Raw genomic sequence first — 16,566 nt, 5'->3', positions numbered from 1 at the left:
GAGCTTGGCCTCTTTCAATGGTGGGGATGCCTAAGCAGGGACAGAATAGAAACTTGAGGCCTTGCCTCACCAAGCACCTATCTGTCAGTCAGAGCTTCCAGGACTTCCCTGCAAATGTCCCCCCTCCTTTTGCTGGGATGGCTCCCAGAAAGACATTAGTAAGATAAGACTGCCTTGGAAGGGGGGTGAAGGATAGCCTAAAATTAACACCTGGACCTGATGCCTAGCTTTTAGGTGGTGTTGTTAACAGTGGAAACCAAGGACCCCGTCTGCTTAAGCCTCAGGGCAAATAGGGGTTCCCTGTGGAGGGGCCACCAGGGCCCAGTGCTTCATAGCGGGGCAGCAGCTGGCAGCGACTCCAGGCAGCCTGGCCTCAGGCTGAAGCCCGGTGAGTATCTGGAGCCTGAAACAAAATGATGTTGCCAGGCAGGAATGAACTTTTAGGGTTGCAGGCCCATGGACCTGTAACCACCATGCTTCATAGGTTTTTCTTACTGGATCTGGTTTCTGGGAGCACTTGGGAGCTTGGTAGGGAAATCTGCCCATATAGGGAAGGAGGATTATGATAATGGCTTCTTGCTATGTCTGTCCCAAGAAGGTGTGTGTGCCTAGGTTCTAGTTCTTGAGGGAAATTGTGTTTATACAATATAGGGAAGGTACAGATTTGTCTTTGTATCCCTGTGTGTTATATGTTTCTGTTGTGGGGTGCATCTGGCTGGACCCAAGGGCAGAAGGGCAGAGCTCCTCAGGTTGTGGGGAAGAAGGTAAAGCTTAAAAATAGTCTACTAGGGGCGCTTGGGTGGCTCAGTGGGTTAAAGCCTCTGCCTTCAGCTCAGGTCATGATCTCAGAGTCCTGGGATCGAGCCCCACATCAGGCTCTCTGCTCAGCAGGGAGCCTGCTTCCTCCTCTCTCTCTGCCTGCCTCTCTGCCTACTTGTAATCTCTGTCTGTCAAATAAATAAATAAAATCTTAAAAAAAATAGTCTACTAATGTCTCAAGAACTTTTCCAGGGCCAACTAAACTCAGCCTCTTCCTTTCAGTTCTTAACATGTATTCATAAACCTAGAAGAGGGCCTTAGATAGAATTTAAAGGGTATAAAAACATGGATGAAGTAAACAACTACCTTTTTTTAACCTCTGATCTCTAACTGAAATTTACCATTTCCTTTCGAGGACAAGCAGACTGCAAAAGGCTATAGTATTACCAGTTCCTATAACTTGGTTATCAGAAGAAATCATATTTCATATCATATTACACTTGCAGATGAGATCTGGAAATATCATTTATACTTATCATTACTTAAATTATTAATAGATATTGGCATTTAATGTGTTAATAAATTACATTTATTACTACATCATGCAGTTTAAAAAATAGCTGTATTTCAATATAATTGGTTCCCTTTAATCTGATGTATTTTATTTTATGTATTAAAAAACAATCTGAGAGGAGTCAAGAGACTTAACCAAATCGCCATAAAGGTCAATGTCACAAAAAAAGTTTTAAAACCTTTGCCTTTTGGGGATCAGGAAGGGGATCCTTGCATAGAATGGTCACATAATATCTCTTAGCTTAATAACTACAGCAAAGTGAAGTTAGACAATAGACTAATTAGATTTTTTTACCCTATCTGGTAAGGCACAGTTCACTCAAGTGTCCAAGTCAGCTGGGGTCCATGACTTGATCTCCCTTTGGAGGCTCATTAGATGGGCCCTGCTGTGGACTTCTGGTATGACCTTTGTGAGAGCTTCAGCATTTCCTTCCATACTCCCTGCCTTCTTCATCTCCCTTGAACCAGCCTCCTCTTCCACCAAATAGCAAGGGAATCCCCACAGGCTGTCAGAAGAAATGGTCTGTAAAGAAATATTCCATGACCGAAGTCTCTGGAATTCAGCATGATCCTCAAAACTAAGGATTCTGGGAACTGCAATGTAACTCTACTTAAGGCAAGGGAAAGGGGCACGTGTTTGCTTTTAATGTTGCAGTAGAAAGAACAGGATGAGCACTAGGGAAACATGTATCTATTCCTGGATCTGCTATTTCCTTGATGTAAGGCACCTGGCAAATCCCTTCCTTTTCAGACTTCAGTTTTCTTCACCCACAAAATAGGGATGATACTACCTGTCCCACCGTGTGAAATAAGTTTGAAAAGCACAAGATTATAGGTGTATTCTGGGTTCTTGCTAATGAGAAAATTGACAATAACAGCCATGTGACCTTAGAAAGAAGTCCCTGCTCTCCTCTGAGCCTTGGGCTTTTAATCTCTAAACTAAGGGAATTAAATGAATTGAAGCATTTCTCTGAATTTATAGAACTTTAACTAAGGGAGCAATAGTAGAAATTGGAGACCTAGGTAATAATAATCACTTGGTACTACAATTACTGAGCTACTGACTACTACATTCAGGTACTATTTTAAATGCTTAACTCATTTAATTATTAATTTAAGTGTTAACTCATTTAATCCTAACAATAACTCCCTGAAGCAGGTACTACTATCATCCTCTCTTTAGAGATGAAGAAGTAGGCACAGAGAGATTAAGTGATCTTCTCTAGGTTACACAACTATTAAGTAGTGGAGCTGGGATTGAAGCAGAATTCCAGAGAATGTCTTACCACTACTTTATATGTCCTCTCATTATGCAGTGGGTATAAAACAGACCCATATAAAGGAGTTACAAAGCAGTTTCATGACTGCTATGGTTATATAAGAGTACAAACTCTGGAGAAATTAACCCATCAGAGAAATTGCATGTGACAGAAAGAAGCATGATGTATATGGAGAGCTGTCATTTATTTTCCCTTATTGCTGGATCATGGGGTATAAGTAGAGGAATAGCAGGAAGTGAGCCTGGAGATGTTACTGGCCAAGATTTGCTCATAAAGGACCTGTGAACCAGGTCAAAGTATTTGGGCTATACTCTGAGAGAAAATGGAACCATTAAGGGATTTAAAACAGGGGATTCACACAGACAAGATTTGTGTTTTTAAATGATTGTTTTAGTTATAATGTGGAGAAAATATTGAGATGGAAAAACAGCTAAAATACTACTATAATAGTTGACACAAAGAATGATAGGTGCTTGGGTAAAGCACTGGCAATGGGGATAAGTCTGAAGGGCGTGGTCTATAGAGGTCTTAGAAAGTAAAATCCTTAAGACTTGATGAGTAATTGGATGAACATAGGACAAAGATATAAAAGGACTGAGATGAGTCTTGGGTTTCTGGTTTGGTTGACCAGATGAATAGTGAGAAACAGATACAGATCTACTTTGGTGATGAATGGTGATGGTAGTGGTGATGTGATACTGCTGACTTTGAAGTATCTGAAGAAACTCAGTGAATACATTTTGCTGAAAAGAGAGCTGGGGGGCTTGGAGTGATAAACTTGAAATCATCAGAATTAACATGAGAGCTGGAGCTCTGGGACTGGAAAGAAGAGGATCAAGGAGAGAACAAAGGGGAGCATAACTATTTCAGGGTAGAACATAGGGGAGAAAAATCAGGAGAGTGTGCTGGTCAGGAAACCAAAGGAGGAGTATGTAGGAGAAAGTGGTTAATGGGGACAGATGTACCAGGAAGGTCACAGAAAGAAAGATCTGAGAAGAAGCCAGCAGATTTAACCACAAGGATGAATTTTTAAAGAACCATCTCAGTGTGATGGAGGAAAGGTGGAGCCAGACTGCAGAGGGTAAAGAAATGAATAGGAGATAAGGAAGTAGATGGTAGACAACTTTTTGGATACGTTCAGTGAAAAAGAAAGAGATAAAGAGAAAGGTAACTAGAGTAAGAGAAAGGACCGTAGAAGTGTTTTGTTTCCTAAGATGGTTGAGGGGAAGGAGCCATTGAGGAGGCTGATGGGTAGATAGAGGAAACTCACCTTTAAGGTAGCTGTTTTCCTCTGAATAGCACCATGAAGCAGGGACAATCATTTCTGTCTTGTAGATGAGGAAACTGAGTCCTGAAGAAGGGAGGAGATTTGCCCAAGTCTTCTGAGCTAGGAACTGGGGGTGCTGAGTTGCAAACTTAGGTCTGTCTGATTTTTAAAATCCTCTACTTATTATTGCATACCTCAAATAATAAGACCATACATGGAGTTGATGCTAGTGGGTGAGAAGGGGCCTAAAGTTGAGGGAGTCCCCACCCACCCACCTCACAGTTTTTTTCTATGAGGTATGTACCTAAAGTACCAGGCTAACAAAGAGGGGTGGAGGTAGATGGTGAATAAAAGGAGATATGTGGCCCTGAGACCACGGCTGCAGGGTATGGGAGAGTAGGGAGACTTGAGATCTGAAAAACCTACCAGCTTACCCTGATGACATTACAAACTGAGGTGGGTGACTTTGTCTTTGGAGCACTAGGAATAGGCCAGGTAAGGTCAAAGGGTTAAGTCAGTTATTGGGCCATGGATAGTTTTATAAGGCCTAGGAATAATGGTGAGAGAAGAATTGAGGGTTGAGGCAAAGACTCTAAGCTGTATTGGGCAGAGATGATGGGAAAAGGTTTGACTCAAAGGGATGGGGACTCCATGGGATCCAAGGAAGTGCTGGGAATCGAAGCAACTTTTGTATTGAAGTAGTCCTGGGGGATAAGCCAGTTGTCCACCAAAGAGGACTTGTCCTGGAAATGACTATTTCCTGCCATCTCTTTGATTTCATTTTACTTGAAGTGTTCTTTGTAATGTCATCTTTACTTAATCAGTAAATGTCATTCAGCATCCATTTCCTGTGTAACTCTGTTGCTAAGCATGAGGCCTGAGTCTGAGGGGAGGTCACATATAAAGGACTGTGAAGAGGTTGAACTTCATCTAAAAGGCTGACAGATGGAATTGAGGGCCCGCCCCATGAGACTAATGTCAGAATGCTTAGGGATGACAACTTGACAACACAAAACAACATTCTTCTGGCCTAGCAACTGCCAGACCAGAGCCACTTCATTAGTCTACACATTCTGAAATAAGGAAGATGCCTCTATCAAATCCCCAATCATGAGTCCTTCTGGGAGTGGAGGAATACAAGACGGATACAGCATTCCTTATCTTGGAATTATGCACTAACGCACAGATAAGTGCAAATATAGTGTGAAAGTTCATAGCTAAAGTCTAGATGTGATCCTTTGGAATCCCTGAGCAAGAAGAGGAGATTAGGGAAAGCTTCCCGGAAGTAGGAGATGAAGGTCAAGCAGAACAACATATACAAAGGCACCAAGCTGTGAAATGGCCTGATCTGTTTTGGAAGCTATCTCTGAGCCCTAAAATAAGATGAAGTAGGAATTGGAAGAAAGGGGCCCATGAGTGAAGAGCCTGATGATGAATGGAGGGGGGAAAGGGCTGGCATCCAGGCTTTTTGATGTGGGGCCCTCAGTCTTCCCCCAATATTTGTCACCCACAGACCTGGCATATCCTCCTGCTCATAATGAGAATAGTTCTGCTCCAATCAATCAGGATGAACCTCATGGACATCACCAAGATTTTCTCCCTCCTGCAGCCCGACAAGGAGGAGGAGGACACCGACATGGGGGAGAAGCAGGCTCTCAGTCAAGCAGTGTATGACAATGACTCCTATACCTTGGACCAGCTTTTGTGCCAGGAGCGTTACAAACGTTTCATCAACAGTAGAAGTGGTTGGGGTGTTCCTGGGACACCCTTGCGCTTGGCTGCTTCTTATGGCCACCTCAGGTGTTTGCAGGTCCTCCTGGCACATGGTGCTGATGTTGACAGTTTGGATGTCAAGGCACAGACACCACTTTTCACTGCTGTGAATCATGGCCACCTGGACTGTGTACGTGTGCTTTTGGAAGCTGGTGCCTGTCCTGGTGGTAGCATCTACAACAACTGTTCTCCCGTACTCACAGCTGCCCGTGATGGTGCTGCTGCCATTCTTCAGGAACTCCTGGGCCATGGTGCAGAGGCCAATGTCAACGCTAAACTACCAGTCTGGGCATCAAACATAGCTTCATGTTCTGGTCCCCTCTATTTGGCTGCAGTCTATGGGCATCTTGACTGTTTTCGCCTGCTTTTGCTTCATGGGGCAGACCCCAACTACAACTGTACTGACCAGAGCCTATTGGCTCGTGTCCCACGGCCCCGCACCCTCCTGGAAATCTGTCTCCACCATAACTGTGAACCAGAATACATCCAGCTGTTAATTGATTTTGGTGCTAATATCCACCTTCTATCTCTCTCGCTGGACCTGAACTTGCAGGATTATAAAGGCAGTGCATTGCTGTTACAGGCCCGAGGTAAGTTTCAAGCATCTCAGGTCTATGGACCTTCTGGCTTTGAGGTCCAAGGGCCACAAATCCCCCCCGAAGCCAATCCTTCTATGATGAGTTGGAGAAACAACCATCTTCCTCCCTCTCCTAGGACCCCATTGGAGAAGATGATTCTTTATTAAAGAAGGGATCACTAAGATAAGGTGGGAGTAGCATTAACAGAATTTCTGGTTCTGGCTCTGCCAATGATTGTTTTGTGGCCTTGAACACGTGTGTTTTCCTATTGTCACCATGCATTGAGAATAGTGTGTGTGGGGGGGGAGGCACGGTTCATAGAAGGGAGAAAGCAATTAGAGCTGCAGGAGCCAGGGCAGGGTGGATGCAGGCTTAGATGGGAGAATTACACTGAGAATTCCTTCTTATGACTTGTTTCTTCTTGCCGTAGCCACTCCTCGGTCACTACTATCACAGGCCCGTTTAGTTATCCGCAGAGCTCTGCTCCAGACCAGCCAACCACAAGCCCTTGACCAGTTGGACATTCCCCCTGTGTTGATTAGTTACCTCAAACACCAAGTGTAATCTTGCAGCCTTACCATAAACCCACAATGCCTACAAAAACCACCTGGGGATCCAGGTAGCTGGAGGACACTACAGCTACACCTATTCACCTAGAGCTGCTCTCCTGTATTATCCTCCACAATAAAATCCTCATCAAAATAAATCCTGGTGGCTGTTATGACTGCTATGTGTATGGGGGGCGAGGTTCACTGGGGAAAGCAGTCTGGTTGGCCAAGTGGAAGGATGGTAATTATCTGGCATTTGACAGGCAGAGGAGTCCTGGCTATGGAAAGGGGAAAAAAAAAAAAGTAACCCAATGACTCACACCTCCTTCAAGATTCTCAAGAAAATTTAGAACTGTGTTGTCCTAAGAAGCAAGGTCCTAAAGAATTAAAGTGGATGCAAGTGTAGCATCTGCTTGCTCAGCCTTGTACCTCCATTCACTTCTCTGACTGCTACAAGGCACCCTTTCTGGGGCTGTCACCTAACCCCCTATTCCTCTGAGTCAAGTAACTAAGGATCCTTCCATTCATTCACCTTGAATCATAGACTGCATACCCACTAGTCCAGTTTATAGTCAAGATATAATTGTAGTGCATAAACAATGAATTCTGGGATACTGAAAAGAAATAAAAAATTAAAGAAAGACATAACTGGGAAAACAAACTACTAAATATCTATAGCAGAGAATTTAATGCAGGTAAGAAATATGTTACATAGAGGATAGGTTCAGAATCCGAGCAGGACAGGAAGGTAACCCAGAAATTAGTTACAGCAGGATGCCAACACTATCCCTAAACTGAAGGGATGATGGAGGAGGTATGGTCAGAATCTTGGGACAGGGGTCCCCTCATGGAAAGCAGAATCATAGACTTGTCCCTGGGTGCTAGAACCACAGAAGAAAGATGCTGGTCAAACCAGAAGAAAGGAAAAAATACCCTCCCCTTTTCTTCATTGCTGCCTGTCAGACTGTCTCCAATGTCACTCTCATTGGGGGAAAATAGAAGTCAACGAAGATGAGAGCCTAGGAAACAGCTCACAGGGATCAGCCCACTTGCTGCATAGGGCTGAGCAAGGGAAGGTGAAGAATGGAGGGGCAGTGGGAAAAAGTGGTATGTTCTGAGCCAGGAGCAGGGATCACATAGTAGAATTGGAAGTGCATACATTGGGAGCCACAGAAGAGACACTCCAGAGATACCACCAGAGGCACAAAAGCAGAGGCTAAATACCATGGTTTCTTCATTTTTCTAATATCTCACCCAGTTCCTCATTGAACCCAGCCAGACGATTGATGAGAGGACCTGGAAAATGCTTCCTACAGTGGTCAGTCCCCCCAAGATGTGGACAAGATCCTGGACCAGGATAAATAACCACCCAAATTCAGATCTAGGCATCTAACAGTACCTTCTTGTATTTCTCCTGCACAACTGTGGGTGGGGATATGGACAAATAGTGAAAGAGACACAAGATGACAGAGTGGAGAAGGAGACCCCAGATAATCTTTAGATGCTTAGAGCTCTTCCTAGGAGCTGCCTTGACAGTCCGTCTACATCATGATCTCCTATTATGAGAAAATGGAGGCAGAGGATAAGTTCTTGAGCTGACTTGCCTCCTTACCTCCCCCACTCTCCCTAGTTCCTAGTGCCTGAGAAACTTTAGGAAGGAAGGTAAGAAAATTGGACATCTATCTCCATAGTCCTGTTCCACTCAGCTTCCAGATTTTCAACTTTGCTTTGGAGAGTATGCAACTGTTTATCTACAAGGAGCAAAATAACAGAAGGACTTAGCTATAAACACAGACAGATGGATTCAGGGAAGACAGACATAGCTCTTTTCTACCTTTCTTTCCATCTGGTCTCCTGAGGAATGAACTGTCCTGGACCCCCATGCTTTGCTCTGTCTCCCATCCCTTTAGGGCTCTTGAGGATTAGGAGTCAATTTCAGCAGTTCCATCTGCTATAGGCCCCTGGGAAAGTACATCTTTCAAATGGGGCCTGGCCAGGGAGACCTCTCCTATGGCATCTGGGACATGGATTCTCTGGCTGACCCATGAAAGCATGTAGATACTCTGGGCATTTCAAAAGGAATAACATTTGAGAAGGATGTAAGAGCACACCAAATTCTAGGAAGAAAGGAAGGGCTGGAACTCAGATGAGCAGACTGAGAACCTGACAAAGTCAAATTCCCATAATTGTCCCAGCTCTCCAGACTACCCCTAGCTGTTATTTTTCCAGTTGCCTGTGTTGCTGGTGAGGAGAGACAACTTCAAGGCCTGGTTCCTTATTTTACTCCCCTCCCCAGGCATGACCATTCCCATTTGGACAATAGGACAGGGGCTGGAATGGGTCATTTTAAAGTCTGATGAGAAATCTTCTGAGGCAACTTTCACTAGGAGGCATGAAGAGGAGAAGGCAGAGGTGATATGTCTGTTCCTGGAGTGAAATCTTCCCCTTGGCCTTTAGTTTCTTGTTGGCATTGGCCCTCAGTGATAACCCAGTCTCCCTACCACCACCACACTCCCACTTCCCTAACAACAACTACCAGTTTCCAGGAAGCCATATCTTAACCCTTTCAGGTGACCTAGGCTACCTCTCACCATCCTTTCCTCCTTTCCTCCTTCTTTCCCTCTTTTCCTCCCTTCCTTCCTGGCATTGTCATGAATCTGGGTATGGCTCAGCTCTTCATTTGCACCTATTCACCTAGAGTTTGTGTTCTCTCTGGCAATGTGAAAATTCTTTTGCTTTTTTCAGAAAGGTGGACCTCAAAGACTAGATCCAAAGTACAAAATGGCCCACTGGACTTCAGACACCAGAGAGATCCCCTTCAGTAGCTAACAGAGAAGGTTTGATGGAAGAGGTTATATTTGATCTTGGCCTTGAATGGTGGAAAGAGTTTTAATCAGCAGAGGGGAATAAAAGGTATGAGTGGAGGGAACTCTGTGAGCAAAGACACAGAAGCAGGAAAAAGGCCAGTGTTTGGCTAACCAGTTTAATTTTGTTCAAGTTCAATGTATTCTAACAAGAGTTAGGCTGGGGACTAGACTGGAGAGGACCATGGATACTCTGGTATTTTGGACTTAAAGATTTCGATTCTTAGAATGAGATATGCACAGTCATAGGAAAGATTTATTGAATGTACGGAAAACATGTTTTCTGATTTCCCAGGGAAAATCTGGCATCATTATATTTTTAAATTGAGATATAATCAACACATAACATTTTATTAGCTTCAGATGTACAACATTGTTTTAATATTTGTATATGTTACTCAATGATCACCACAATGTCTAGTTAACATCCATAACCATACATAGTTACAAAATCTTTTCTAGTGATGAGAACTCCTAAGATCTACTCTCTTAGTAACTTCCAAATATTCAATAGAGTATTATTATAGTCACTATGCTGTACATTATATCCCCTATGAATTATTTATTTTATAACTGGAAGTTTGTACCTTTTGATCTCTTCACCCATTTCAACCAACTCCTACCTCCCACTTCTGGCAATGACCAATCTTTCCTCTGTACCTATAAGCTCATTAAAAAAATTAGTTTCTACATATAAGGGAGATCATCTTTGACTTATTTTACTTAGCATATTTCCTTCAAGTCCATCCACGTTGCTTCAAATAGCAAGATTTCATTGTTTATAGTTGAACCACATTTTCTTCATTCATTCATCAATGGACACTTAGGCTGCTTCCATGTTTTGGCTATTGTAAATAATGCTGCAGTAAACATGGGGGTGCATATATCTTTTCAGTTTTGGTGATTTCTTTCTCTTTGGATGCTCAGAATTGCAATTTCTGGATCATATGTAGTTGTAGTTTTAATTTTTTGAGGAAACTCCATACCATTCTCCATAGTGGCCACAGTATTTACTCACCAACAGTGCACAAGGGGTCCGTTTTCTCTACATATTTACCAACAATTGTTATTTCTTTCCTTCTTGATAATAGCCATTCTAACTAGGTGTGAGGTGATAGCTCATTCTTTTTAATTTAAATTCAATTAGCCAAGGTATAATTTGGTTTTGATTTTCATTTCCCTGATGATTAATGATGTTGTGCACCTTTTCATGTACCTCTTGGCCATCTGCATGTTTTCTTTTTTAATTTTTTTTCCTTGTGTGATTTTTTTTATTATGTTCAATTAGCCATCATATAGTACATAATTAGTTTTTGAAGTAGTGTTCAATGATTCATTAATTGTGTATAACACCCAGTGCTCATCAAATCACATATCCTCCTGATTGCCTCACCAAGTTAACCCATCCCCCACCCACCTTCCTTTCTGCAACCCTCACTTTGTTTCCCAGAGTCAAGAGTCTCATATGGGAAGGGAAGGAAAACTGAAGGGGAATAAATAGGAGAGAGAGACAAACCATATGAGACTGCTCAATTTTTAATGATTGTTTTGTTTTTGTTATTGAGCTGTATGAGTTCTTTTTTTAAGTGAAAGAAGTGTTTTTATTTATTTTATTTTGTTTTATCCACTTAGCCACTGTACACTATATCATTAGTTTTTGACGTAGTGTTCAATGATTCATTAGTTATGTATAATACCCAGTGCACACCACAACATATACCCTCCTTAATACCAATCATCTTGTTACCTCTGCACCCCACCACACCCCCTTCTGAGACCCTCAGTTCATTTCCCAGGGAACATAGTCTCTCATAGTTCATCTCCCTCTCTGATTTCTCCTCCTTCAGATTTCCTCCCTCCCCATGCAGTTCTTTGTGCTAATGCTTATGTTCCACATTTGAGTGAAACCATATAATAATTGTCTTTCTCTGCCTGACTTACTTCACTTAGCATAATCCCCTCCGGGTCCATACATGTCGATGCAAATGGTGGGTATTCATCCTTTCTGATGGCTGAATAATATTCCATTGTATATATGGACCACATCTTCTTTATTCATTCATCTGTTGAAGAGCATCTTGGCTCCTTCCACAATTTGACTGTTGTGGACATTGCTGCTATGAACATTGCAGTGCATGTGTCCCTTCTCTTCACTACATCTGCATCTTTGGGATAAATACCTACTAGTGCAATTGCTGGGTCATAGGGTAGCTCTATTTTTAACATCTTGAGGAATCTCCATACTGTTTTCCAGAGTGACTATACCAGCTTGCATTCCCACCAACAGTGTAAGAGGGTTCCCCTTTTACCACATCCTCATGAATATTTGTTGTTTCCTTTCTTGTTAATTTTTGCCATTCTAACTGATGTTGTGCTTTTGAGTTGTATTTTCCTGATAGCTAATGATGCTGAGCACTTTCTCATGTCTATTAGCCATTTGTATGCCTTCTTTGGAGAATGTCTGTTCATGTCTTCTGCCCATTTTTGACTCGGTTATTTGTTTTTTGAATGTTGAGTTTGAGAAGTTCTTCATAGATCTTGGGTATCAGCCCTTTATCTGTAATATCATTTGCTCATGGATTGGAAGAATAAACATTGTTAAAATGTCTATCCTGTACATAGCAATTTACACTTTCAATACCATCCCTATTAAAATACCATTGGCATTTTTCAAAGAGCTGGAACGAACAATCTTGAAATTTGTATGGAACCAGAAAAGACCCAGAATCCCACAAAGGAATGATTAAAAAGAGAAAACAAAGCAGGGGCATCATGTTGCCTGATGTCAAGCTGTATTACAAGGGTCTGATCACCAAGACAGCATGGTATTGGCACAAAAACAGACACATGAACTCATGGAAGAGAATAGAGACTCCAGAAATGCACCCTCAACTTTATGGTCAACTAATCTTTGACAAAGCGGGAAAAAATATCCAGCAGAAAAAAAGACAGTCTCTTCAATAAATGATGCTGGAAAATTTTGACAGCCACATGCAGAAGAATGAAACTGGACCACTGCCTTACACCCTACACAAAGATAAATTCAAAGTGGGTGAGTGACCTCAATGTGAGATAGGAATCCATCAAAATCCTAGAGGAGAACATAGGCAATAACCTTTTTGACATTGGCCACACCAACTTCTTTCAACATACATCTCCAAAGGCAAAAGAAACAAAAACGAAAATGAACTTTTGGGACTTCATCAAGATCAAAAGCTTCCGCACAGCAAAGGAAATAGTCAACAAAACTAAGAGACAACCCATGGAATGGGAGAAGATATTTGCTAATGACATTACAGATAAAGAGTTGTATGAGTTCTTTATATATTTTGGATATTAACCCTTTATCAGTTATATGACTTACAAATATTTTCTCCCATTCAGGAGGTTGACTTTTCATTTTGTTGATATCTTCCTTTGATGTGCAGAAGCTTTTTAGTTTGGTTTAGTCCCACTAATTTATTTTTGTTTTTGTTGACTTTGCTTTTGGTGTCAAATCCAAAAGCATCATTGCCAAGACATGTCAAGGAGTTTACTGCTGACATTTTCTTCTAGGGTTTTTATGGATTTAGGTGTTATATTCAAGTTCTTAATCCATATTGAGCTAATTTTTGTGTATAGTGTAAGATAGTGGTCTAGTTTCACTCTTTTGTATATGGCTGTCCAGTTTACCCAACACCATTTATTAAAGAAACTGTTCTTTCCCCATTTTATAACCTGGCTCTTTTGTCATAAATTAATTGACCATATATCCTGGATTTCTTTGGCAGCATTAATGTAACCATCCTCTTGTAAACACAGAACATTTGACTGCTTACACATTATTTGTGCACTCCTCACTTCATTTACTTCTAGAATAGTTCCTGAGCTGCCTGGGGAAATCCTGCTCTTCCACTGTCAAGCAATCTTCTTGACCAAGTTTCAAGATAAATGACCATCTGCTTCATCCTCGCACCCTCTAAGCTCTGTCTGTCAATAGTTACAGAAGACAATAGCTTCCAGACACTAGTCTATTTGATAGCTCCTACTTCAGTTTCCTCCTAGCACAGGCTGCCTCCTCCCAGTAGAAAAGCAGAGAATGGGCTGATGTCAGGGTCTTTTCAGGCCTGCAGTTCCTTCACCTCCTTGACTCTTCTAACACCATATAACCTCCATTTTACCCCTACTCCCTTGGCCTCACCTGGAAATGCAGGCCCTCATTTCCAGTCAGAATTGCCTGCTTTTCCAGAAGTGACATTGATGGAACCCTATGTTTGACCCTACAGACTTTCCCATCCTTCCACTCAATAAAAATTTACTCAGACTTAATATATGCCAGTATCTGAGTTTCAGTTACCCCCATGATTTCCTGCTTTTTCTCCATTTTCCCGCTCCCCTGTCTTCATATCATTCCTTGTCCATCTTTGATTCTGTATTCATTCAATCACTTCAATCTCTCACCTAGTGCCAGACTAACTTTGGATCAAGCCATCATGTCCTATTCTAAGCCTAGGTTGATGAACACCATAGAAGAAATAAAATTTAAGTAATCACCATGGAAATTTAGAGAGTTAATATACATTGAACACTTATTATGTGCAAAGCAATGTGTTCAGCAATTGCTAAACATGGATTAACTTATTTAATTCAATGACCTTATTTTACTCATGTTCACTTTCTAGATGAAGAAACTGAGGCATAGTAAAGTAACTTGCTCAAGGTCACACAGATAGGAAGCAGGATCTCATGAAACTGAGTGAGATCACAGTATATTCCTGGATTACAAACCAGCTAGGCCTTTAACAACTTGCCCATTCTCTGCTGTAACTATTTCAAACCTTGTCCAATATTAACAAGCTTCCTTGAAACTACTGCTTTTCCTCTCACTTGGGGGACTTTATCTCCCACTTCCTGGAGAACCTAGAGGTCATTAGGCATGACATCTTCAACTTGTCATTACAATAGACTCTACTACATCCACCAGTCCTTCCCTCTTATCTTGGTCCCTCCTCCCCATCAAGGCCAACTCATCTGTAGGGGCTCTGGATCCCATCCCCTACCTCTATTCAGGGTCTCCCACCCATCGATTATCCTGTCTCCTGCCTCTTCAAATTGATTGGTTTCCCCCTAATCATATAAGTAAACTCACATCTTTCCATCTTGTAAAAAAACAAATATGAACTCCAGTGTCCCTTTTAGCCACCATCTCAATAGAAGTCAAACTTCTGGAACAAGAATGTTGTATAAATTCTCCCTTTCCTTGCAGACCATTCTCTTGACACTCCATTGTAGTCTGGTGTACACCCTCACCCCTGCTCCACAATGGCCTTGCCCACATCATCAGTGACTTCACAGATAAACATACAAGGTCATCTTTTCTACCTCTATATTGATGGACTTCCATGCAGCATCTGACACATACACTCTAAGTAATACAATTTTCCATAAAATCCCCATGTCTTCCTTGGCTTCTGAGAGACCCAGCTCTCCTGGCTCTGGTTTCAACTTGTCAATCCCTCCTTCTCAGGACTTTATGGGCTCCTGTTCCTTACTCGTCTCTTTCTCTTACACCCTTCATCTAAGGTGCCATCACCAAGTCTGTCCAGTTCTATCTTCCAAATACATCCAAAATTTAACCTCTTATCATTTCACCACCTCCACCCTGGTCGGGGCTACCATTGCCTCTCACCTATATCATTGTAGGAGCTTCCTTCTTCACTTCACTTCTTCCTCCCTTGCTACTACAGCTCCTTGGACATTTCACTAAGACCACGCCACTCCTCAGCTCAAAATCCTGAAAAGTCTGAATTCTTTAAAATGACTCATAAACCCATCTGCTTATGATGTTTCTGTTTATGATATGTTTGTTTTTCATGTCTTTTCTGACCCCTCTCCTACCACTTTCCCTCCACACTTTCTCTGCTCTAACGGCACTGGTTGCCTTGTTCTTCTAACATTACAGTATGTTCCCACCTGAGGGTCTTTTTAGTTGCTGTTTGTTTTGCCTGGAATGCTCTTTCTCTAGACATTCTTATAGTTTGCTTCCTCAGTTTCCTCAGATCTTTGCTTGAATGTCACCTTTTTGGTAAGGCCTATCCCAATTGCCCTTTTTAAAATAGCATCCTCCCACCAATACTTCCTGTACTCCTTTCTTGCTCTATTTTTCTCCATAACATTATATACTACATATTTTACTTACGTATTTTGTTCATTGTCAGCCTTAATGGAGACTTAATTATCATAATGGGAAGCAGACAATTAAAAATTAATAATAAATTCCATTCCTTTTATTCTTTTTTAAAGTTAATTTTGTATTAAAGTATAATTAATATACAGTGCTATATTAGTTTCAAGTGTACAATATAATGATTCAGCAATTCTATACATTACTCAGTGTTCATTGCAATAAGTGTACTCTTAAAACATGGATGGACCTACAGAGTATTATGCTAAGTAAAGTAATTCAGACAAAGACAAATATCATATGATTTCACTTATATATAAAATCTAAAAAGAAACAAAACACATGAATAAACAAAACAAAACAGAAACAGACTCATAAATATAGAGAAAAACTGTTGGTTGCCAAAGGGTGGAGGGTTAGGGGATGAGTGAAATAGGTAAAGGGGATTAAGAGGTACAAACTTTCATTTATAAAATAAATAAGTCATGGGGATGATTTACAGCATAAGGGATATAGTCAATAATATTGTAATAACTTTGTGTGGTGACAGACAGTAACTAGATTTATTATACTGATCATTTATTGTGATGCTGTGTATATAAATGTCAAATTACTATGTTATATACTTGAGATTAATATAATATTGTATTTCAACTGTATTTCAATTAGAAAAAAGAAAAAAATGAATTTCTTATTAATAAAGTGCCTGCTTCAGAGCTTAGCCCTTTTTCCTACTTGGAAAAAATAAAAAATAAAAATTG

General features: G+C 41.2%; 1 protein-coding gene across 4 annotated transcripts; it reads left to right on the top strand.

The window, feature by feature from the left end:
* Positions 1-263: 263 nt before the first annotated feature.
* Positions 264-6,919, top strand: ASB12 (ankyrin repeat and SOCS box containing 12). 4 transcript variants are annotated; one of them, XM_032848759.1, is made up of 3 exons: positions 264-388; positions 5,446-6,242; positions 6,661-6,919. In XM_032848759.1, the coding sequence occupies exons 2-3, from the start codon at positions 5,447-5,449 to the stop codon at positions 6,792-6,794; spliced, it is 930 nt and encodes a 309-aa protein (XP_032704650.1). In that variant the 5' UTR covers positions 264-388; position 5,446; the 3' UTR covers positions 6,795-6,919. The 4 variants fall into 4 exon arrangements, with proteins under 4 accessions (XP_032704650.1, XP_032704648.1, XP_032704647.1 ...); XM_032848757.1 differs by having other exon boundaries at positions 5,393-6,242; XM_032848756.1 differs by lacking the exon at positions 264-388 and adding an exon at positions 4,253-4,374 and having other exon boundaries at positions 5,393-6,242.
* The last annotated feature ends 9,647 nt before the right edge of the window (positions 6,920-16,566 follow it).

This window comes from Lontra canadensis, unplaced genomic scaffold (genome assembly GCF_010015895.1).
Source record: "Lontra canadensis isolate GAN:19392208 unplaced genomic scaffold, GSC_riverotter_1.0 scaffold207, whole genome shotgun sequence".
Taxonomy (NCBI): Eukaryota; Metazoa; Chordata; class Mammalia; order Carnivora; family Mustelidae; genus Lontra; species Lontra canadensis.
This window is presented reverse-complemented; position numbering and strand designations above follow the sequence as displayed.

Coding starts and splice junctions, on each gene's coding strand:
- ASB12 (XM_032848755.1), top strand. CDS start 5,315: ATGGAGGGGGGAAAGGGCTGGCATCCAGGCTTTTTGATGTGGGGCCCT. Junction 6,243..6,660: donor ATTGCTGTTACAGGCCCGAG/GTAAGTTTCAAG, acceptor TTCTTGCCGTAG/CCACTCCTCGGTCACTACTA.